General features: G+C 40.7%; 1 protein-coding gene across 1 annotated transcript in view; it reads right to left on the bottom strand.

Annotated features, from left to right (window-relative positions):
* LOC126481586 (homeobox protein OTX1-like) overlaps nucleotides 1–25837 on the bottom strand; it is a 193040-nt gene that overhangs the window by 161377 nt on the left and 5826 nt on the right. Inside the window, exon 2 of the mRNA XM_050105444.1 lies at nucleotides 18307–18408. Within this exon, the coding sequence (XP_049961401.1) occupies nucleotides 18307–18408 (102 nt within the window). The remainder of the gene's footprint in view (nucleotides 1–18306; nucleotides 18409–25837) is intronic.

Raw genomic sequence — 25837 nt, forward strand, 5'->3', positions numbered from 1 at the left:
AAAGAGAGTATTCCAGTCAACATTGTCAAAAGCGTTCTCTAAATCTACAAATGCTAGAAACGTAGGTTTGCCTTTCCTTAATCTTTCTTCTAAGATAAGTCGTAAGGTCAGTATTGCCTCACGTGTTCCAGTGTTTCTACGGAATGCAAACTGATCTTCCCCGAGGTTGGCTTCTACTAGTTTTTCCATTCGTCTGTAAAGAATTCGTGTTAGTATTTTGCAGCTGTGACTTATTAAGCTGATAGTTCGGTAATTTTCACATCTGTCAACACCTGCTTTCTTTGGGATTGGAATTATTATATTCTTCTTGAAGTCTGAGGGTATTTCGCCTGTTTCATACATCTTGCTCACCAGATGGTAGAGTTTTGTCAGGACTGGCTCTCCCACGGCCGTCAGTAGTTCCAATGGAATGTTGTCTACTCCGGGGGCCTTGTTTCGACTCACGTCTTTCAGTGCTCTGTCAAACTCTTCACGCAGTATCATATCTCCCATTTCATCTTCATCTACATCCTCTTCCATTTCCATAATATTGTCCTCAAGTACATAGCCCTTGTATAGACCCTCTATATACTCCTTCCACCTTTCTGCTTTCCCTTCTTTGCTTAGAACTGGGTTTCCATCTGAGCTCTTGATATTCATACAAGTCGTTCTCTTATCTCCAAAGGTCTTTTTAATTTTCCTGTAGGCGGTATCTATCTTACCCCTAGTGAGATAGGCCTCTACATCCTTACATTTGTCCTCTAGCCATCCCTGCTTAGCCATTTTGCACTTCCTGTCGATCTCATTTTTGAGACGTTTGTATTCCTTTTTGCCTGTTTCACTTACTGCATTTTTTTATTTTCTCCTTTCATCAATTAAATTCAATATTTCTTCTGTTACCCAAGGATTTCTACTAGCCCTCGTCTTTTTACCTACTTGATCCTCTGCTGCCTTCACTACTTCATCCCTCAAAGCTACCCATTCTTCTTCTACTGTATTTATTTCCCCCATTCCTGTCAATTGCTCCCTTATGCTCTCCCTGAATCTCTGTACAACCTCTGGTTCTTTTAGTTTATCCAGGTCCCATCTCCTTAAATTCCCACCTTTTTGCAGTTTCTTCAGTTTTAATCTACAGGTCATAACCAATAGATTGTGGTCAGAGTCCACATCTGCCCCTGGAAATGTCTTACAATTTAAAACCTGGTTCCTAAATCTCTGTCTTACCATTATATAATCTATCTGATACCTTTTAGTATCTCCAGGGTTCTTCCATGTATACAACCTTCTTTCATGATTCTTAAACCAAGTGTTAGCTATGATTATGTTGTGCTCTGTGCAAAATTCTACCAGGCGGCTTCCTCTTTCATTTCTGTCCCCCAATCCATATTCACCTACTATGTTTCCTTCTCTCCCTCTTCCTACACTCGAATTCCAGTCACCCATGACTATTAAATTTTCGTCTCCCTTCACAATCTGAATAATTTCTTTTATTTCATCATACATTTCTTCAATTTCTTCGTCATCTGCAGAGCTAGTTGGCATATAAACTTATACTACTGTAGTAGGTGTGGGCTTCGTATCTATCTTGGCCACAATAATGCGTTCACTATGCTGTTTGTAGTAGCTTACCCGCATTCCTATTTTCCTATTCATTATTAAACCTACTCCTGCATTACCCCTATTTGATTTTGTGTTTATAACCCTGTAGTCACCTGACCAGAAGTCTTGTTCCTCCTGCCACCGAACTTCACTAATTCTCAATATTGGTATGGCATAGGTATTTATAGCTTTTGTCTTGTTTCTTGCTGTCAATTCTGTTTTCAGTATTTTTGTTAGTCTTTGTCTATATTTTTCTTTTAGTCCTTCTTTGATATTTGTATTATCTATTCCTATTTTTTGCCTGTATCCTAGATATTTATAGGCATCCGTTTTTTCCATCGCTTCTATGCAGTCGCTGTGGTTATCCAATATGTAATCTTCTTGTTTAGTATGTTTTCCCTCGACTATGCTATTTTTCTTACATTTGTCTGTTCCAAAAGCCATACTTATATCATTGCTGAATCCTTCTGTTATCTTTAGTAATTGGTTGAGTTGTTGATTTGTTGCTGCCAGTAGTTTTAGATCATCCATGTATAGCAAATGTGTGATTTTGTGTGGGTATGTTCCAGTAATATTGTATCCATAATTTGTATTATTTAGCATGTTGGATAGTGGGTTCAGAGCAAGGCAGAACCAGAAAGGACTTAATGAGTCTCCTTGGTATATTCCACGCTTAATCTGTATTGGCTGTGATGTGATATTATTTGAATTTGTTTGGATATTAAGTGAGGTTTTCCAATTTTTCATTACCATGTTTAGGAACTGTATCAATTTAGGATCTACTTTGTATATTTCCAATATTTGTAGTAACCATGAGTGGGGTACACTATCAAAAGCTTTTTGGTAATCAATGTATGCGTAGTGTAGCGACCTTTGTTTAGTTTTAGCTTGATATGTCACCTCTGCATCTATTATCAGTTGCTCTTTACATCCTCGTGCTCCTTTGCAACAGCATTTTTGTTCTTCATTTATAATTTTGTTCTGTGTTGTATGTGTCATTAATTTCTGTGTAATGACTGAAGTTAATATTTTGTATATTGTTGGTAGGCATGTTATGGGGCGATATTTAGCTGGGTTCGCTGTGTCTGCTTGATCTTTGGGTTTCAGATATGTTATTCCATGTGTAAGTGTATCAGGGAATGTGTATGGGTCTGCAATGTAACTGTTAAATAATTTAGTTAGATGTGAATGTGTTGAGGTGAACTTCTTTAACCAGAAATTTGCTATTTTATCATTTCCAGGGGCTTTCCAATTGTGAGTAGAATTAATTGCTTGGGTGACTTCATGTTGCAAAATTATCACTTCAGGCATTTGTGGTATCATCTTGTATGTGTCGGTTTCTGCTTGTATCCACCGTGCATGCCTGTTATGTTGTACCGGGTTTGACCATATGTTGCTCCAGAAGTGTTCCATGTCTGTTATGTTTGGTGGATTGTTTATTTTAATGTGTGTGCTATCTATTGTCTGGTAAAATTTCTTTTGGTTTGTGTTGAATGTTTGGTTTTGTTTCCTTCTATTTTCACTTTTTTTGTATCTTCTGGGTCGTTTGGCTAATGCTTGTAATTTCTGCTTCTTTTCGTCTAATTGCTCTGTCGCTTCTTGTTGTGAGATTTTACCTAACTTTTTTCGTTTTTTTCCGAGATTTCATTTCTTATAAATTGTGTTAGCTGTCCGATGTCTTTTCTCAGTTTTTCTATTTTGATCTGTAGCCTGTGTTGCCATGCTGGTTTTGTGGGTTTCTTCTGTGTGTTGGTTGGTTCTGATCTCTGCCTAGTGTGTATATTTAGTGTAGTGAGTGCTCCTATATAAACCAGTAGTTGTAACTCTTCCATAGTTGTGTTTTCATTTATTTTGTTGTGTATGATTGTGTTGATAGTTTTTATTGTTGTTTCGACTTGTGGGTTATTTGGTGGTCTACGCAAGAATGGTCTAATGTCTGTATTTGTGTCTTTGTATTCTATATATGTTAGCTGAAATTTTTCTTGTATATCTAACATGTGTGTCACTTCGTGTTCTATTTGTGCTTGTTCTGGTGGCTGTCTTAAGATTTCGTTTTCCTCTGATTGTTTAATTGGTGCATGTTGTTCTTTGTTTGTTTGCTCTGGGATGTTTGAATCAATTACTGTATTTTCTTCTTCTTCTGATTGCACATTATTTTGTTCCAGTATTTGTTGTACTTGTTGTTTGATGTTTTCTAATTCTGACTGGGGTATCCTGTTATTTTTTATTATTACACGGATCTGATCAGCTAATCGTTGTTGTGTTAAAAATTTTAATTCTGGGTATCTGCTAGTAAATGTTGTGTATACTTGTGATCTGTATCCAGTTGTGTTGGTTCCTAGGTTTGTTGCTTGGTAATAACAGAACATGAGGTGTCGATTAACTTCATCTGACCATCTTATCCTCTGTCTTTGTTTTACTTCTAGGGTGGTTGCAGGAAGCATATCCTGCAAAACACCTCTATTTGGATTTAAATCATTTTCCAGTTGGCTAGCAGTGTCGTTACCATTGTGGGCGGGCATAGGGTTCAAGCGTCGTCCCCGACCATGACGGCGCTTGTCCGAGGCTTCTTTAGTTCTGTCCTGAACCAACTAATCACACTAAAAGGGGGGTTAGCCCTATTAGTGGTTTGTTCTTTTCGTCCCCTTTTACGACTGGCAGAACATACCGGAGGCCGATTCTTTTCCCGGGCCTCCACGGGGTTTATTATTATTATGATTATTATTATTGGGGTGGCAATAATTAAAACAAGGGCGTGTTTCGTTGCGGCGATACCTTTTCACGAACTTTCAAACTCTGCGTTCTCCTCTGAATGCGGAAGTATTTTACTTACGTTCACCTACATACGGAGAAAAGATTAGTAAGAAAATAAGAGATCAGAGCTCGTACGGAAAGATTTAAATCTTAGTTTTTCTTGCGTGCATTCAAGAATAAAAGATAGATAAATAAAGTGAAAATGGTTTGAAGAATCCTCTGCCAGGCACTTAGTGTTGTCAACAGAATTTCACGAAAAGGACGTCGTCTTCCGTCCAAGGATTCTCATTTGACTTGACGGATATATATTCCCACAATGATCGAAACCACCAGTAGCAAATCTAACAGCACGTCCGAATTGCTTCGATGTCTTCCTTTCATCCGACCTGGTGGGGACGCCAAATACTCGAGCAGAACTCAAGAGTAGGCCGCACTAGTGTCTCATTTATAGATGAGTTACGCTTTCCTAGTATTGTCTCAATAAACCGAAGTGGGTCACTCACATTCCTTATGTGCTCGTTCTGTCTCATGTCACTTCGCAATGTTACGCCTAGATATTTAATCGGCTTGATGGTGCTAAACAGCACATCACTAATGTGTATTCGAATATTACAAAATTGTTTTCATAGTCATTCTAAGTTTAGGGCAAGATAACGTTGATCGCACCAAGCAGATATTCTGCCCGTCATTCTGTATTCTCCTACAGCCACTCAATACGACACTTCCTAAGCTTCATCAGCAAACCGTCGTAGATTGTTTCTTACCGTATCCGTAGATAGTTTATGTATATAGGGAAGAAGAGCGGACCTGTCACACTTCCCTGAGGCACTCTTGACTTTACCCTTGTCTCTGATGAACATTTGCCATTCAGAACAACGTACTGGGTTCTTAAGTAGTAGAAGTCTTCGTGCCACTCTCATACCTGGAAACCTATTATACCGTATGCTCGGATCTTCGTTAATAGTCCGAAACGTCATATTGTATCGAACGCTTTCCGGGAATCTGGGAATAGGTCTGTTGCCATTCACCCATGGTTCGCAGAACGTCGTACGAGAAAAGGGAAAACAGTTCGGCGTGAGAGATGCTTTCTAAGTACCTGCTTATTTCTGGATAGAAGATTTTTCGTCTCAAGGAAATTTATTATACTTGAACTTACAACACAAAATGTGTTCGAAAAGAAACAGAACTGTGGCTGTAACGTCTTTATTGCTTATTGTAGAACATCTTATGCACTGTCTCCTCAAAATAGTCCCCTCTACTGGCAATATACCGCTCCCATTTTTCTTCCACTTTTAGAAAGCTTCCTGGAACGCATTTTCTTGGAAGGCGCGCAGCTCTCTCGTCACATTGTTCTCACTCTCCTCAACGATTTGGAAACTAAGTCATTTCAATGTGGTTTTAAGTGTAGGCAACAGAAAAAAGTCCGCTGTAGGTAAGTCGGGAGAGTACTGTGGATGGGGCACAACGATGATGTGATGTTTCGCTAGACAGCTGCGGGCAAGGAAAGAGTGACGTATGAGGCGGCGCATTGTCATGATGCAACACCCAAGGCTGATTTTCCCACAATTCACGCCTCTTCCTACGCACAGCATCCCTCATGTGCGCAAGGATTCCTGGTAGGCGTCCTTGTTCACCATCTGACCGAGTGGTACAAAGTCCTGATGGACAACGTCTTTGTAGTCAAGAAACACAACCAACATCACTTTGATCTTTGACTGACTCATGCGTGCCCTTTTTTTCGACTGGGAAACCCTTTGCTCACCCATTCATACAGTCTTTCCTGTATGCCTGGCGAAGCATTTCCAATGTGTCTCTGAAAGTTTGACACACACACATACACACGTTATTTTTCAAGCTCTTTCATTATCCCTGGCACGAATCCAATGAGGTGCTTCTACACGTGCTGCCGTCAGCGGCTGTAGCTAGCTTATTAACGGTCAAGAGCGAAATGCCAACGGTTAAGAGCGAATTGCGGGAACAAATAGATGGTTAAAACCGCCGCTACGTGCACTCGATAGCCGCAGCGCTCTTTCTCTGTCGGTTCGTACATTATAACAAAAGTTTGGCTTTTTTTCGAACACACCTCGTATGGCAAATGGTTCAAATGGCTCTGAGCACTATGGGACTTAACTTCTGAGGTCATCAGTCCCCTAGAACTTAGAACTACTTAAACCTAACTAACCTAAGGACATCACACACATCCATGCCCGAGGCAGGATTCGAACCTGCGACCGTAGCGGTCACGCGGTTCCAGACTGAAGCGCCTAGAACCGCACGGCCACACTGGCCGCACACCTCGTATGCTCAAGAATTCTGCAGCAAACCGATATTAAGGATATTGACCTGTAATTTTACGAGTGCTTTCTTTCACCCTTCTTACATTCAGGGGTCACATGCGCTTTTTTCCAGTCAGTTGGGGGCTTGCGCTAGGCGAGAGATTCGTGACAAATGCAAGCTACATGAAGGACACATTCTGAAGAGTAAAACGGAATTGGGATTCCATCCGGAACCGGCGACTTAACTGTTTTTTGTTTTCAGCTATTTCAGTAGCTTCTTAACGCCAAGGTGCCTATTTCACTGTCCTCTGCACAGGAGACAGTGCGACGGTCAAACGTCGGTATTTCTGTACACTCCTTTTGCGTTAATGATTTTTTAAAAGCTAAATTTAAAACTTCAGCTTTTCTTTTGCTGTACTTATTGCCACAGACTGGTCGACGAGCTCCTGAATTATTTTACGTAGGATCAGAAGCCTAAAACAGAATGCCGTAATCACTGCAACGTGTTTGGCGTACTCTGGTCTTCATCGGTACATATAATTATTGCCTCTCTACTGCTCCTAATATTGTAAAGGAAGTTCATGGACGCAGCAGCAAATGTCCTTATAACCTGACCCTTCACCCCTCCGCCCTCTCGCGGTAAAAGTGTTCAACTTTATTCTTCAATTAGTTTCACTACCTCCACTTTATTTTTTAATATCCTTCTGAATCTCATTTTAACTGCTTGTCAGTGCTTTTAAGCTACCTTTTCCACTTTCATAGAATACTGTGCTATAGACGTACTTTTTCAGTAACTTCACCCTGAGTTTCACGTCGATATTTAACACCAGCAGGCCTCTCTTACTGAAGACAGCTTTCTTCATATGCACCAGTCCTTGCTTTGGGCATCCTCTGTAACATTACAGCCTAAGAAGGAGAATTCTTTCGATTCTTCTATGTGGATTTGTATTTTTTACGCGAAAAGAAATTCTGTCATTTCTGCTAGTAAGCATACAGTCAGTAATAAACGTACTCATTGCATGTAAAGTACTGCTGTAAAACAAATATTCTTCATCGTGTGGATACTGGTTGCTATAATTTATTCTGTGCTTGTCAGAACAGAGTGCAAACGAAAGATACTTGGATGAAAATTAGCCTAAATCCGGATTCTGAGTGAGAGACGTAGTTTGAGTTTCAGTATGCAGTAGGATCGAAAAGTCGCGCACATGGAATTAGAAGTGTCTATATGAGAAGTTGCACTGGATTTATTCGATCAGCCACCGCAAGGCAACACCACAGATATGACCAACCGAGACGCCAATTTAAAGAGTACAGGTCACACGACCTGTTACTGTACTACCGTGTCCTTTTCTCAAGAGCAATGAATTTTCATCGTTGAATTCTATTTTGTCAGTCGTTCGTATACGCATTTAGTGGTAAATTTCCAGATACTGCAGTGCTGAAAATTCAATATTAACGAGATTAATCTCCCGTTTGGGCGAATATGAATTAGTTACAGAAATGAGGAGAAGCTAAGGACTATCCATTTTGAAGGATGCTAAACTGGGTGAGGTGAAGAATGTGATGTTGCGTTCTCCTTCATAATATTCCAAGCTACTTTCTGTTCAACCTCAGATTTCGTGTGGTACTGCTCAGAGAGCTATGAAGCTGCAATTTCGTGCATATTACGTTAGTAATGTATAGCAGTTGAAGTTGTAGAATGAAGAAAAAGCTTCTAGCGTACTGTACATGGTTTCGGTCATTTGTTTACACTCACAGAATCGCAGAAACACAACACTGTCAGAAAAAATTGGAGTGTCGTGTGCTATAACGCGTCGACGAATATTAGGGCCATTTTCTTTAAATACAGTTAACAATGTTGTGAACCAAGACATTACAAAGTTTACATGCTACACTGTGCGTAGGGCACCCACAGCTAACAATAATTAACTCCTTGTAACACTTTACTAAGAAAAACACATATATTGGCGTTCTCTCCAATTTTACTAGGTAATTATACAAAGTTACCACCTGTTACCACCACATTGTATTACGACGCCCATATTTCAGCTGTTGACGAGTTACACTTATACAGGGCCCCAGCTGCCTATGATTACGCGCATGTGCGATTCTTCATTGTCATAAGACAAGCTCGATTCCGGTTATTTTACTCAGGACCCAGCCTACCGCATGTAACCTACACCACCTGTGCAGCGGATGTTTTCTATAGTAGTTTTACGTCTGCCACAGTAAACACATATTATAGGATGCTTTTACTTATTTTATGCTTTTTATTAAGTCGTCTCTGCAATAAAAAGGGTTGTTATTTTCATTTTATGGCACTTGCCGTTGGTCTACCATAACGGTCAGCCACACATAATGCAAGCTGTGCTTTACTATAGGTTCATTCCTTTTTCATCACAGGGAATCACTTGATTCATGGTATAGATATGTGGATGAACGTTTGTCAATACGAGCTTCTAGTACAACACCACCAGTCGCCAGTCCGTAGCATTGGCATAACAAACAATCTACGTTTTCACAAGTGCTTAATGGTGAGTGATTCTTAAATGCAACAGCACTTCTGGTAGGTTGCTATTACTTACTTTAAGATAACCCGCAGACGTTACATGCCACGAACATTGTTAAAAGTTCTTCATGCGCTTTAGCTACAAATTTTAATGGCTGTAATTATTTTCTACATTAGATATTATCGCCCATATGTTCAGTTTGACATTCACGTAGTAATACTTAACGCCAATTTTCTGTTGACAACAGCCTATAACTGATCAACATTTTAGATTTGAAAGTGAACTAAGGGCCATCGTAGCTTCCCGATTGTTTGAGGGCTAGTTATGGCATCATTTTTCAGTCAATGCACGTATGACGTATTTTAAGGACTTTTATAATTTTTTCTCCTGTTTACAAAATTCTATTCTAAAAATGCTCCTTATTTAACAGTGCAGCTCCTGAGGATGCACCTGTAACGGTGAGAAATCTGTAGAGTTCCCAATAAAGGACTAAGGAACTTCCTTAGTAAAAAAAAAAAAAAAAGTATGAAGATTCGAAAATTTTAACAATTAGTTTATTTCGCTTTTTGAGACAAATAAACATTATTGTTGCTTGCCGCAAGACAGTGTCAATTGTCATACATCTAGCGAAACAACTCATTCCTTAATCGAACTGTTTGAGGATCGAATCATCTTTAAAGGATTATAGCCCCCACGTTCTCCCGGTTTAACGTCTGCAGACTGCCTCCCGTGGGGATTCCTTAAAGGAAGGGTCTTTTTATGAGTCCACACACACACTGACGGAACTGAAGGCTACTATTGCAGCTGACGCCGCCTAGTGTGGCCGTGCGGTTCTAAGCGCGTCAGTTTGGAACCGCGTGACCGCTACGGTCATGGATGTTTGTGATGTCCTTAGGTTAGTTAGGTTTAAGTAGTTCTAAGTTCTAGGGGACTGATGACCTCAGTAGTTAAGTCCCATAGTGCTCAGAGCCATTTGAACCATATTGCAGCTGAGACTAACAGCATCAGTATCAACGTGCTCCGCAAACTGGTCTCAAACAAGGAAAAAGGTCTTCTGCATGTATTACTGAAAGGTGCATCCATTATGAGGATGTGTTATAAACAACGTGTTTGTGTGAATATATGAAATAAAATACGTATTCCAAACAGGTACATATTTCATTACTTTTTGATTTGTGCTACTTTTATATCACCATGCAGTTCAAGGCCCGAAGTAAGGGAATGCGAAGGTTGCTGTTTAGCGTCTCGTCGACGACCACGTCTAAGGTTCGGCAGACGCTAGTGTTTTGAAACGCTAGAAAGGAAAACAAAGAAGTCCTTTCTACAGAAATAAACGCAGGAATTGGCTTGATCATCTTGGAGAAACTAAGGGAAACCTAAATGGCAAAGGCCGAAAGGGGATTCGACTTTCTGTCCTCCGATAGGAGAGTGGATCTCTCACCAATGCGCCCACTCGTTCGGTAGGGTCCCGAAGGAGTAACGCACGGGAGAAACTGAACCGTTGCTGCGGACGCCGTGTGAGATGAGGGAGACAATGAGGTGTCGGAGCGGGGAATGGAGGGGGGAGGGGGGCGGGACGCTGGGTAATCCCCACGCCCCGCCAGTGCGTGGCTGCAGTCCAGGTAGCCCGGCGCCGCATCTGCCGGACCGCCCGCTGCGGCACAGGCCGCGCCAGGCGAAGCGCTGCGCTGAGGGCTCCCAGCGCCTCCGAGCAGCCCATGGCAACATCTGCTACTCTGCCAGTAACGCTAAATTTCCCGAACCGTTTGCTTTCTCACTATCTGCTCCCAGTTGTGCTACTACCAGTTAAAGAGTTATTTGTACCGAAATATTAACGCCGAAACTCATTAACCACCCGCGTGCGCCATCACAAACCTTATCTGTTGGAGGTATTGAGGCGCCAGCCATTTATGGCTCCGTAGACCGTTCGAGACAATACATATCGCTCATAACTAGCTCGCTTACTTGAGGAAAAACTAATCTCTACGTTAAACTTAATGCATTCATTTGATAGTTAACTTTAATGAATGACTTTTTTATCATGTTACCCACACCAGGCGAACGTTAGTCACGCTGACCATCCCACGGGAACAGCGATTTTTTTTTTTTTTCCTGAGTAAAGACTATTTCCAGTCCGAAGTTCATCTTAAATCCGTCCATCCGCTTCAGCGTGAAGAAGTACAAACATACTAAGCCAACGATGAAAGAAAATAAGCGATATCTCAGTTTGGTGCAAAGCAAATTTTATAATATATGTACGGGCATCAACGTCGTCTTCCTTCACGTGCGAGGCTGTTAGCAGTGGGTACGCTCGCATATCATAATCAAATGCAACCTCACTAACAGCCTACCACGTTCTTCACGTTAAAGCACCACGCCTCTCTGTCGTACAGCATTTAAATAACACCGCCGTTGTGAGTCTTCAAAAAATGGTTCAAATCTCTCTGAGCACTATGGGACTTAACTTCTATAGTCATCAGTCCCCTAGAACTTAGAACTACTTAAACCTAACTAACCTAAGGACATCACACAACACCCAGTCATCACGAGGCAGAGAAAATCCCTGATCCCGCCGGGAATCGAACCCGGGAACCCGGGCGTGGGAGGCGAGAATGCTACCGCGTTGCGAGGCTTCAAGCGTCTCAGAAGACATTAGATACGCCTCACGCTCAGCGGCTAAAATGCAACAGGTTTGTATGGAAGTAGGTATTAAACACTTTGAGGATTGTATAAGCATTGTATTCATTACACTGAATCATATTATATAGGACATATTAAACAATAAAGGAATTTTCACAATACGACACAGTTGAAAAGTCAATTAGTAAATTGCTTTTTCTGAGACTAATTGTTGTTCCACATTTCGCGTTATATGCTTCAAATCAATAAATATCTTGTACTACACATTTTTAAAAGGAGCCTGTAAATTCAGGGTATAAGTTAATTCTACTCCAGAGTTCTTCGAAATCCGCCCTGCCGTTTCAGTGTGAAAAAGTAACAAACATACTTACGGACAAACTTTCGCATTTGTCATATATAGAGGGTCTACTCCACTTTAGGTTCGGCTGCATTGCCAACTCCTTTCGGTTTACGGCTTGCTACGTTCCCGAGCCAGTTTTCGTCAAAGTGTCTGTTATCAAGCCTTCTATAAAGTGATGTGGTAGTGGTGTTTGTCATTTTCGACTGGGGCACTCAATACCAAAGAGATTAACCCTAAATCACACCACTTCATAGGACAAGTGTAGTTAAAATCTGTGCAATACTGTGAGTGCGGTACAAATAATTATTTGCACTCATATGTAATCCGCACGTTGAACCCGCAGTTAAAAAATGTCATAGAACTGTCTGTTTAAAAATATTTTCAGAAAAGAACTTCTGAACACACATTCCTTTTAGTGTATTAATGAAGCTGACAAAAAAATATTTGCAACGGATCCAGTGTAATTTGGCACATTAAAATCACATTGGACACGATTCCTGACACAACTAAATACAACATTTTCCATGCACGTACCAAATACTTCAAATTTACCGTCATCGCTTTACGAGCCAAGGGCTTCCTTCGTAACATCACGATGTTAAAATTTTACGCAGTGTGAATGGTAGATAACAGATACTTCATTCCAATGTGTCTTCGCTTCGAAGGAATCAACTCTATACCGGAGGACACTGTACAGGGGATAAGCAAAATAATGTGAACACCTGTACTTACTTGGGAATGGTTTACTAATAAAGGGTTGGACACCCATATGCCCATAATACAGTTGCGATACTTCTTGGAATACTGGTATATAATGATTGTATAGTCTCCAGTGGAATGTTATGCCACTCTTGAATCAGAACCCCTTCAAACTCCTATACTGACGAGGGAGGCGGAAATCTGCTCCGGAGTCTGCGATCCAATACCACCCACAAGGGTTCGATAATTTTCAAGTCCAGGTACTGTGCTGGCCAGGGAAAACGCTGCAGTTCAGTTGCATATTCCTCATACAACGATTTTACTGTACTGGCTGTATGAATCGGTGCATTATTTTGCCTATCCCCTGCACAATATGGAAGTGATCGAGCAATACTTCATTGTCTGCCACAAGCCGGAATAAAGTGGGCTACGACTGATAAACCAACTGATGTAACCCCCTAGTCATTCATTAGAGTGTTGCCATCTTATTTACTTTCTACACATTCCTTTCTCTACATATAGAACGATAAGATCTAGTGTAAAATATATTACAGACATTAAAATTCATGGCTAAAGCGTTTGAAAAACTTAAACCAAGTTCGTGTGATGTTACGTCTGCGGGTTCTATGGAGGTAAATAACAGCAACGTACCAGAATTACTGATGCATTTAAGAAGCACTCAAAGACCAGCAATTTTGAAATGGATGGAGATATTACCAGATTACCAGTCGGGAAAGTTGGGAAGGTGGGGAGCGAAAGTGTGAAGTCGATTAAAAGCAAAACTTCGTAAACTTAAACGTTACAATATCGTTTCTTTGTTACTTTTATTTTGGCTGCACCACTTAATCGAGCGAACAAAGATGGTATCTGAGTTCACCCATTGTTTTAGATAACTACCGTTTGATAATTAGTTAATCTTGACAGGATTTTTATGAATTTTATAATTACAGAGATTACCGCTTTAGTGTACGTTTTGTGCTTGTCTCCGTAGCTTTGTGTCACGATAACGTTGTTCTTTCTTTCTGTTTGTTTATCAAAATTGTAACTGTGGGTCTTTGTGCACCAGCTGTCAGTTATATCTGGCAAGCTACGGTGGTCACGCAATAGTACATACAGAGATTAGTCTCCTACTGGTTTTGCACGCTAACAATCATGCTCTGACCAATCTCTAGACACTGACAAGTTACTCTTAATGACGATGTTGTGGTAATTAACAATGTATTCGAGTACCAATTACAGTGCATACATAATAGGGTTTTCACTATTTTAAATGTTTTAATACTCCTGAAAAGATTTGTTTTCAATCACTGTTACGCGGTTTCCACAGTAACCGAAATACAACTTTTCTGTAAATCTGAGGATGGTTACTAACCAACAGAAATCGGTGATCATCTGGTTGTTATTGGATTACATTTCGATCAAGGCAATTAAAAGTTATGATCGTCATGTCTGCTTCACATGACGATGACATGTCTTATAAACAAATGACAATCTTTCTCTACATTCTGTCAATATTTCCAGTGTCTTCTACTGATTTTACTATTATGTGAAAGTGTTCTTATGCAGTCTACTGCACTCGTTTTACATTAAGATCCTGTTGTCATGCTTACAAAACTTCAGATTTCTTCCTCATTTCTTCAAATGGATCATATGGCTCTGAGAACTATGCGACTTAACATCTGAGGTCATCAGTCCCCTAGAACTTAGAACTACTTAACCTTAACAAACCCAAGGACATCACACACATCCATGTCCGAGGCAGGATTCGAGCCTGCGACCGTAGCGGTCACGCAGTTCCAGACTGAAGCGCCTAGAACCGCTCGGCCACAACGACCGGCCTCCCTTCAACTGAACCGTCTTGTAACGCTCTAGGTAGTGAGATTGTAAAATTTTCTTTTAATAATACTGCGAGATTACAATTTCTGAGCGTACTGTTGTATCGCTAACATATTTAAAGTCGCCTCTCCGGCGAGAGTAAAGCGCATCATTTGAGTGGTAGCTTGGTTACTGTGGGACGCGTGTTTCGTGCAGTGTTGATACCATGGCTGCAACACGCATTTTTCAAGTTATTGCGATGTAATTAACAATGTTTCCCACGCAAATTGTACATTTCATATCAGTGTTCGCTATTTAATATTAATAGTTATCCAAAAGGTGACTATTTTCTATCTCGTATGTCATGTCGGAAGGTGAATAATCAACCGCGTCGGGACTGTTAGAAGATAACGTGGGCTAGATTGGCTCTAATTACAATCTCCAAGTAAAAGAAACATGTATGGTTTGACTGTCTGAATATCGCGAGTGCAGGTACTTCCTCGGTTCGGATGTCACACACTGACTTTCTGAAACATCCGCGTCGCGCTTGGGTCACGCGCACCCTCGTGCAATGAACGAAGGAACTCCTTAGTAGTGACCAGAAGAACTGTGATTTTCGTCGAAATATAAAGCACCTTTTGAACAGTGAATTTCATATGCGTTCTGTGTTGCATATTTCTGAGTTGGATAAAATTCCTTCAACAATAACGTGGTTGGAATGCAAAAACCGACTGCGCCAGTTAGGGAATTAGATTAATTGTGTGTGTTCAACAGAATATACAGAATTCTGTCGCACTGAGGTGAGATTACTTGTGTGAGTGGCACCGCATCCTGTTGGATAATAACAATAATAATTAATAACGTTAATGCAAGGAGAGAAGAGCAACCGCCGCGGGAAAATCTGGATAGTGAGGTTTTAGGCACACAGTCTTTAAAGATGCAGCCCCCGTTCCTGCGTTTACAAGTAGGCACTGGATGCGTTACAACTTACATACATTATTATCCTATTTTCTTCTTTCTCAGCTTAGATTAATATCCTTTCAGTCAGTCTCATTTCTGCCCATTAGCGAGAATGTCTCCCTAATGTCATATGCCCCAATACCTCAACGTAAGACGCGTGCTCGTACGTGTATTTCGCGTTATTTTTACTGGATTGATACGTCCTGAAGCTCTCTCTGTCATGCGATAATTTTTTGATGTCTGCACAGTTAGTATATCCATCACTCTCAAAATCTATTTGCATGTTCTACTCTTCGTTTTCCCCTATTTTTTTTCTGTGGATTGAGCCACACAGCACGTAGTCCCACTTTCTATGTTAACCAGTCTACATCTACTTGTTTCCCAAATCTGTACTATCTCGTATCTGCCCCGTCTACTTATTTTCTGTACTTTTTTAACTTTACCAAATTATTTTATTTGCGTAGTGAAATTGTAAAATCGACATTCGATCGTCGTCGAAGTTTACCAAATAATACTAGGTCAACAACTTTGCTTCCGACGTTTTTTCTCGAAGCTGGTTTTGTTGTGAAAAATTTACAAAAATATGATTCGTAGTATTGCCCATTGCTGGCCACTACATTCTACCACCTTTCGGACAGCACACTAATCCCGTGGCGGAAGAACTGGGCGTCTTTTGTGGGGATCCACGAATCGATTCAATTCTTCACTTGTTCATATGATCGGAAGTGCTGGTCAGCTAGACTGTATGCCACTGATCGAAAAAGGTGGTAGTCTGAGAGAGCAACGTATGGAGAATACGGTGGGAGGGACAGGACTTCTCATTCAACGTTTCCATGAATATTTTGACTGGTTTTGCGACATGGGGTCGAGCACTGAGTTGCTGCAAAATTACCTTTACGTGTCTATCGCTGTATTTTGGCCGTTTGTGTTTCCGTGTTGGGCTCGAACGCTTCAACTGCTTTCGATAATGATGTCCTGTGGCTGTCATTGTGTGTTTCAGTGGCTACGAAAACGTTCTGTCTTCCTCCGTCATGCCGGTCTTCGACATCTAAATCACCGTTCTGAAGGCGTTGACAATATCCTCTGCACGTTCTTCCACTAATAGTTCCCTCCACACCCAGCATTTTAAAAGCCACAGCCTCAGATTTCTTCATGTTAAAGCAGAAAATTAAAGCTTCCCGCAAATGGCGAGAAATGGTTACGTAAGTTGACGTACTTAATCGAGGATGACCTTGTGATCCAATCACTACAGACGTCTAAGCTTATTCTATTACACCTATGACCAACCACCTGAACCCCACTTTCCACTACTGCCGTCTCTTGCATACCGGCGGAAGCAAAGTTTTGCTCGTCTATTTTTTAGTGGAGCATAAATCCCACTGCCAACATCACTTCTCAGTAGTACGCAATTTTATATTTTCTTTCTTAAGTTCCTAACATGTATGTTCCACTCATTTCTAGCATTAGTAGACTTAGAGAAAGCTTTTGACAATGTTGACTGGAATACTCTCTCTCAAATTCTGAAGGTGGTAGGGGTAAAATACAGGGAGCGAAAGGCTATTTACAATTTGTACAGAAACCAGATGGCAGTTATAAGAGTCGAGGGTCATGAATGAGAAGCAGTGGTTGGGAAGGGAGCGAGACAGGGGTGTAGCCTATCCCCGATGTTATTCAATCTGTATATTGAGCAAGCAGTAAAGGAAACAAAAGAAAAATTCGGAGTAGGTATTACAGTCCATGAAGAAGAAATAAAAACGTTGAGGTTCGCCGATGACATTGTAATTCTGTCAGAGACAGCAAAGGACTTGGAAGAGCAGTTGAACGGAATGGCCAGTGTCTTGAGAGGAGGATATAAGATGAACATCAACAAAAGCAAAACGAGGATAATGGAATGTAGTCGAATTAAGTCGGGTGATGCTGAGGGAATTATATTAGGAAATGAGACGCTTAAAGTAGTAAAGGAGTTTTGCTATTTGGGGAGTAAAATAACTGATGATGGTCGAAGTAGAGAGGATATAAAATGTAGACTGGCAATGGCAAGGAAACCGTTTCTGAAGAAGAGAAATTTGTTAACATCGAGTATAGATTTAAGTGTCAGGAAGTCGTTTTTGAAAGTATTTGTATGGAGTGTAGCCATGTATGGAAGTGAAACATGAACGATAAATAGTTTGGACAAGAAGAGAATAGAAGCTTTCGAAATGTGGTGCTACAGAAGAATGCTAAAGATTATATGGGTGTATCACATAACTAATGAGGAGGTATTGAATAGAATTGGGGAGGAGTTCGTGGCACAACTTGACAAGATGAAGGGACCGGTTGGTAGGACATTTTCTGAGGCATCAAGGAATCACAAATTTAGCATTAGAGGGCAGCGTGGAGGGTAAAAATCGTAGAGGGAGACCAAGAGAATAATACCCTAAGCAGATTCAGAAGGATGTAGGGTGCAGTAGGTACTGGGAGATGAAGCTTGTACAGGGTAGAGTAGCATGGAGAGCTGCATCAAACCAGTCTCAGGACTGAAGACCACAACAACAACAACAACGTTCCACTTCCATGCAGTGGCGAACTTCAGTTTGCAGAATATATTAATAGAAGCACTGAATGGTTTCAGGTGTTAAGATCTGCACCTCGTAACGTAGGAGCGGCGCGCAGCTCGTGAGACGGCCACTTGGACGGAGAGAGAAGTGTACAGCGGGCGGCCAGCTAGCCAGGCGCGCGTTACGCAAGTACTCACCCTATGGCCTGGTCGTGGTGATCGGCGTCCCAGCGCGCCGAGTTCTCGTACCACGGCTCGCGAATGCGGATGCCGCCTCTCGCATGGATGGTCGATATTTCCCTGCACAACAAAAAAACACAACCTGTCAGCATCTCTCGGGCTAAAATGAAGTGATGGTTCTGCGCGCACGGTACAAAGGCAGAAGACGTTCGCCGATTGCGGAGTGTGGCAGTTTTGGTATACGGACAAGAAAGCATCATGAAGGTTCATCTAAGGAATACTGGACAGAAACCTTGACTCCTGCGGGCAACACCGTTTGTTGCTTCCACAATTCTCCGTTCATACAGTGGATCATAACTCGAAAACTGACAGGGCGGAAAGTATACGGCACTGGAAGTAAAACATCCCTGCCAGTCGTTTGCGAGATAGTAGTGAATTTTTCGTTTTGAGCTGCCACTGACTTCAGTATGAACTATTATTCTAGTTCGCACAAATGTCTTTGAAATGTGAACTTTAAGTTCTTATCTAATAGGAAATCGCATTTCAAAAACTACGGTTTGGTGGTTTAGTATACTACATAAATCACGTAGTAAATGGTAAGATTAAGATTACCGGTAATACTGGTAGAATTGTTAGGGGCGAAACATGAATGAATGTGTAAGAGAGAAAATGGGAGCCGATAACCCTTTTTTGATATAATCAGAACCGCACATCGTTCATTGCGCCTTGCACAATATAAATTATATTTTAAACGTAATAAAGATTAGTTGATTGCATAACTTCTGCCCTTTTATACAAGCAAACCAATTATTTTTGCTGCAAGTATGTTTACATACAGAAACATAAAAAATCTGTATAATTTTGTAAATAGTCTTCACGGGTTTGCAGCCGGATCACGTAGTGCAAATTCCACAATATTTTCCTCGAAGCAACTGTCCGACATCTTCATCTTCAGGTGGTTCAACCTTGCTGGTGGCTAGGTACGATTGACAGTATCCGCAAGTCTGCGCCCCGTTTCTATAACACGCGCGCGATTTGCAGATAGATGGTGCATATTCAACTTCCCTCTGGCGAAAATCGCAGAGCGGCTCTGCTGCGCATGCGCTGTACCCTGCGTTTGCCTACAGTGCGGCCAGACGTTACTCACCAGCTGCCGCACTAGACCAATGTTATGACAGGCCTGTTATCGAAGAATCTGGATTTTCGCGTCGTGATGCTATTAAATCACGACGTGAAAATCCAGATAAAAATTCTTAAAATACAAAATCAAAAACATTACCGACCCATTGTAGATGGAGTGGAAGGAACAGAAAATATGTAAACATTTGCAACCGTGATATATTCTTCACTAGGATTTAAAAAAAAAAAAATGTTTAGGCACCGCAGTATGTGTGGGTAAAACTCAAAAGAACGAAAGCTAAGAAATGGTAATGCGAAATTACTTTTTGCGGACCACATAAATCGGAAATTTAATACACCCATTCTGTCACAACATACGATGCAAAAAATCAGAACTAAGATCTGCGCAGTCCCTTACCTTCAGCTTAATGTGTGTACCTTTTTTTACAACTTACTAATACCAGAGACGGAAGGCAGTGAGTTGCAGACAGATTTGGTGGATTTTCTTATCTAACAAGAATCTCAGTACAATGAGGACTAGCATATAAAACTTGCCACTGGAAAGTAAGCGTGTTACTCATGCTATAGTCAGTGATATTGCGCAGATCCTCTTTTATCATAAAGACTGAGCTGTTTTTACAGCCATATAACTGCTCTGCAATTCTCTAAAAAGTACGTGACACAATTTTCCCTACCCCAACAGTAAGTGACTTGGCCGCATTGGGATTACGAAGTGACATGATTAAAGACTCCCAAGAAGCAAGCACACCTTTGTGTCGGTGACACCCACACACACGCACACACACGCACACACACGCACACGCACACACACACACACACACACACACACACACACACACACACACACACACACAAAACCCACGCCTTATCGGATATAACGGGGTGAAACAACATTAAAATTATAGTTTTAACGTTTGGAATTACTCCCTTGACATTCCTGGTCATATTATATTCCCACTTGCATTGCTATGGAAAAGCAGAAGCTCTATCAATTTCGCACTTTTTTTCTCAGATTACAGGCATATCTTTTTACATACAAAAAGTTTCGAGAGTGGGTTAATAGAAAACAAAGAAAATTTACCGGATTTAATGCTTCAGATGCTCCACACAGTCACCTTCCACATGCGAACAAGACACAGAACGTTCATACAGCCATATGAAACTGTCATAACACTACTTCTTTGTGATGATATCCAACTCGCGCCTTACATTGGTTTGAATACCGGTTAAGTCGTCTAAGCGTTGATCCTTCATGTTAATTTCTGCACTTTGTCGTTTTGTGGCAGGTTCATATTGATAACACCATGTCTAATCGCCCGTGATGATTTTTCCAGAAATGAACTGTTCGCGTTTTGCATTTCAATCAAGGTGCGGCAGGCGTCCATAGCAGTTAGTGAAACTGTGTGCGACAAATTTAACACAAACTCTTTTCTTCTTCAAAACATTCTGGAGACTGTCTTGACCATTTAATTTGGAGATGTTGATCCAATATATGTGACGAAACAACGTTGAAACACTACGGTCACGCCCGCACTACTTAACACTGTCTGCTAACAGCTAACTCGAATTTACATTTGTCGTTTGCAATGCTACTTCAAGCTGCCACCGTAGTTTGCTGCGCAGACGTATAAACGCAAGGCATAAACTCAGTCTCGTAATTTTTGGACGGACGGTGTACGTTAGACAGTTCAACAATCTCTGGTAATCACCGTACAGAAACGAGAGTCTCAAATAGTTCCTGATAAATGATCACTAGTCATCACCTTTGTTTAAAAAGTTTCACACAATGGATGCTGTACTTTTACTTATCACCCGGACACATGGAGATTGGCTGCTGTGATCACGGAAATAAATTTCGATGGTCTTTAGAATGTTATAGTTTTTGGGACTGTTCTTCTTTGCCAAGTGTCAATTTACATTCTTAGAACACCAACATTGCTGTCATGAAAGCAGCTATGCCAAAAAGTGAAAAATGTTGAAATTTATTACTGCGGCCCATCGAAATGTCTTGTACTGTGAGATACGGAGAAACTATGGGCAAGAAATACATACGCATGAATACCAACCCAACGCGGTAATCGTAACTGTGCATGAATTGCATCGTTTTTCCAATCTTGCGTGCTCTAGAGCAGATGAACACAGAATAAACCCATCTCTTCCTAGACATTTGCGACCGATATAACTAGCGCATGAACGTATCATTGGAAACAGCGATACATATGCCAGTGTTGGGTGGGCGATCTTATTCATTTGAATATCTTCATTTCTTCGGAGTTCAAAAATAGTGACAGGAATTAAATGGGTAACAATGTATGACTGACAAGCGCAATTCTAAATTACATATTACGGACAGTAGAATAACAAGCAAACAGTAAGCGAGTGTTGATTGTATATATTGGAGGAAAAGGAATCTGGAACTCGGACTAAAATTGTAAAACTAGTACGATTTACAATTTCAATATCAGAATTTTAGCGTCATCAGTATTTGTTATTCTTGTAGAGTGTGTCAGTAATATGTTTACAAGCTCTGGGGAAGGTATCCACCCATCAAAACATAAAGTAGTCCACATAAACGTATGTCCGAAAGTCTTTCGTTTCCGAATTATTGCTTGAAGAAAATCTAACGAAGTGTTCTAGCTACGAACTAAAAATGAATTATAAAATTTTCTCCGCTCACTTCAATTCATTCACGAAGATGACTGGATACACAAATTGCTAGCGAAGTATCCTCCATGCGGCCCTGTTGACAAGTACTACATGCTGCGAAGACATATGTGATGACACTTGAATCTTCTTCGTCTGGCTGCTGAATTATTCTTTCTGGTCACGCGTGCCACCGAAATCTACTCTACATCGATCCCAGTTTTGTGGTACTACGTATTCTGTTTCAACAACACAACGGTAGAGATAACTCTAGTGTCTTAGTCTGATACCTCTGTCCAGCCTCGCGCCCATTATTGTAAGTGTGGCTCTGTATAATGGTCGCTACTTGCTTAGAAAATGAATATCTAGCAGTGGCTAAAATGGAACATTTGTCGGGTAACTCACCTCTTCATCCACTGGTAGATAAAAGATGACTCCCTCTTTAACAGTAATTGATACGTAACTCAAAACAAAAAATTTTCGGACATACGTTTAAGTGGACCTTTTCCTTTGTCTTCGTATGAGATATCTGTCCGCAAAGTTTTCAACAAAGACTGTATTTGAGAAGAAGACCCATGGTAACAATGAAAACTAAAAAAAAATGACAGCTAACATACTAGTTGACTACAGACTACACAGTCCCAATTACTGCATCCGTGAAAATTAAGTTTAACACTAACGGCTTATTGATATTCTTTAATTCTCTACGTGACGTAGACAACATACAGCACACTTTCTCATACCATCGCGAACGAACATATGACATTGCACAAAACGTCTATTTAGACCTCTACATATTAAACATTTCAACCGTAATTCCTTTCCATCTTGCAATACATAAGTGTTTTTGCATGCGAGTTTGCGAGGTAAAGGTCAAGCAACGTCGCTGTGCAGACTTTTGATGTGTGACGGCTTTTGGCTGTCAACAAATGAATCTTCATGAAATACAACAACTTCCGACGCCCGTTATTGTCACTGGTTTCTGTTCTGAAATCACTCTGTGTACACCGACGAAAAACCGAAGAAGTCTTAAACATGTCGAATATTATGCAAGATGGCGATGGAATTCTTTTCATATTGATATCGTTAAGTGTTGGAGTGGTTACGCAAGGATTTCAGAAAACTGATGGCGTACTGTAATCTTCCCTAACGATTTAGCACATTGTAGTTTCAAACTCCGGTCTTTCTTCCAGTGTCAGAGTGTCACAATATACAGCAATCTATAGAGTAAATACAGTTACTGCGCAACAGTGTTACTGATAAGAACGAGAGAATTTTGCCGGCTGGAGTGGCCGAGCTGTTCTAGGCGCTACAGTCTAGAACCGCGTGACCGCTACGGCCGCAGGTTCGAATCGTGCCTCGGGCCTTAGGTTAGTTAGGTTTAAAGTTCTAAGTTCTAGGGGACTGATGACCTCAGCAGTTAAGTCCCACAGTGCTCAGAGCCATTTTTTTTTTTTTTTTTTTTTTTTTTTTTGAGAGACTTATTTACGTCAGTGTTATGTGAAACATGGATCTGAATCGCCGTACCTCTGACCGAATAAGATGCGTGACTTTGTTCTGAGTACTCTTTGCAATCGAAACCACGTATCTGAAAACGGGCTGTCAAAGAATGGTGTGCATAGAACAGCACCCTCTGAAGTGCATCGCTACAGGGATCTTAATTTAGCAAAGGCTTCCTTTTTCTGATATCTACGGTCCCAAAAAAGAGATACCAAATGAAGATGAAAGACGTAGCACACAATGTTTCGAGGATGCACCGGCAAAATAAAAACACAAAAGGATCAACCAAATTAGACACAGATCATCTGGGAATCATTTTCAACTAATTGAGAACCAGAAAAAAATCTCAGATATGGGGCATACAGTGCATTTTGCACAAAGTCTAATTACATGAATGAAAATAAATAACAATGCAGTTTCATTCACGAGTAATGAATTTTCCAAGAGGGTGTTGTATAGACAGTTTCAAGTTACATAAATATATAACTATGTATCCTTCCTTCAGCGGATACGGAAAACCAGCAGTCTGGTGTTGGCGTTCACACTTAAGACTGAGTAAATCGAACAGATGGCCAGTAGTCGCAAATAAGTTGTCTGAATGAAACGATGCACTTGTTTCAAGGTGATTGGAAAAACAAATTTTTAAGACAACACCCTACATCTTTAAATCTCTTGAATACATCAAGGGCGCATTTTCTTTTTTATGTGTAAGGAAATATACTTGTCGTGCGTGAAGAATATAGTTGACAGTCTCCTAACTGCGAATATTCTACTCAGTATCCATTTCTAACGTATCAACAATTTTTGTGAGCCTGGTACAGCTCCGAAAACACACATTTCTGAAATGACAAGCGAACAATATGGGTACGAAGTAAGAATAATTCTTTAGTCGATAGCATGTAGCAGTATGAAAGTACATAGTGAATTTCACCGTGTTGCATTGTTCGACGCACACATGTATGATCAACATTTTGTTAATAGGTCTGAATAATTAGCTACTGTAACACCTTCACTAGATGGCCACAAGAAATTTGTAGATGCGCCAACGCTAATCTGAAAGTAATTACATTCATAATTTTTCCATTAAAGAAGTCACTTTCACGTCCGAAGGCATTAACAATCTTAACAGTTAACTTACAATTATGGTGGACATATCCAGCCTCCTTGCTCAGTATATTTATCGTACGATGTCATTAAAACGCTGCCCTATGTAAAATGAGTTAGTAATATTATTTGAAGGCCGTTTGACTAAACGACAGGCCATAATCTCCTATTATAACGAATCCTCGGTGCATCCTACCGGCCAATTAATACGTCGAAATCTGCCATATCGATAACATTTGTATGCCACTTAGTGAGGCACGTCTTACTTCAACGGAGTGTTGCTTTTCTGAGAAGATGAGCAGTGAAGGATAAGATACACACACACACACACACACACACACACACACACACACACACACACACACAGAGAGAGAGAGAGAGAGAGAGAGAGAGAGAGAGAGAGATCCTCAGAACAGATACACGATGTGATCTGAGCAAAATAAACTTACACGCTACGATTTTTCAAAAAGTGGAAAATTTTCACTTGTGCAAACTCCTTCATGAAGTTACCGCGAACCATCGATAACTTTCATCATGTTACTGTCTAACATGCTCTGGACACCCTCTAGCACCTGAACACAAGTTAATGATTCATTTTAACGTAGGTTATCAGTGCTGTCGCCTCCCGTGCTATTTACTGTTCCTCAAGGGACACGTTGGCGAAACGTAAGCTTTCTCAGCAATGGTCAAATTTGTTAAAATCATCCTGAGTGTGTGGATACTTTGATACTAAATAGTTCGCAATAGCTGCGTATCTAGAAACATTTTAGTGACAAAATAAATGTTCACCGCCTTAACTTGTATGAATATTTAGTCACCGCAATTATCACAAATCGCTTGACACTAGAAAGCGTGCCGCCAATCATCGCTTAGCTAAGTGACATCTGCTTAAAGTTGTAGTTTTTAATGAGTAAGTCTGGTAAAGACTCTACGAAACCAAGCAACTTGACTGTAACTCGCATTGTTAGATTTCACGGAGAATAGAAACGTATTATTAGCTACAAATATGAACATATAAACTCAGATTTCTTCGAAAACAGTATTACCCTCAACAGTCATCAGAAGAGTAAGTCGGGCTTGGTGGTCTACTAATAAAGTGGGAGCTTGCAGACCGTAAGGTCACGAGATCGAATCCCGATCAGACACCAGAATTTTTCAATCT

The sequence above is a fragment of the Schistocerca serialis genome, chromosome 5, assembly GCF_023864345.2.
Source record: "Schistocerca serialis cubense isolate TAMUIC-IGC-003099 chromosome 5, iqSchSeri2.2, whole genome shotgun sequence".
Lineage (NCBI taxonomy): Eukaryota > Metazoa > Arthropoda > Insecta > Orthoptera > Acrididae > Schistocerca > Schistocerca serialis.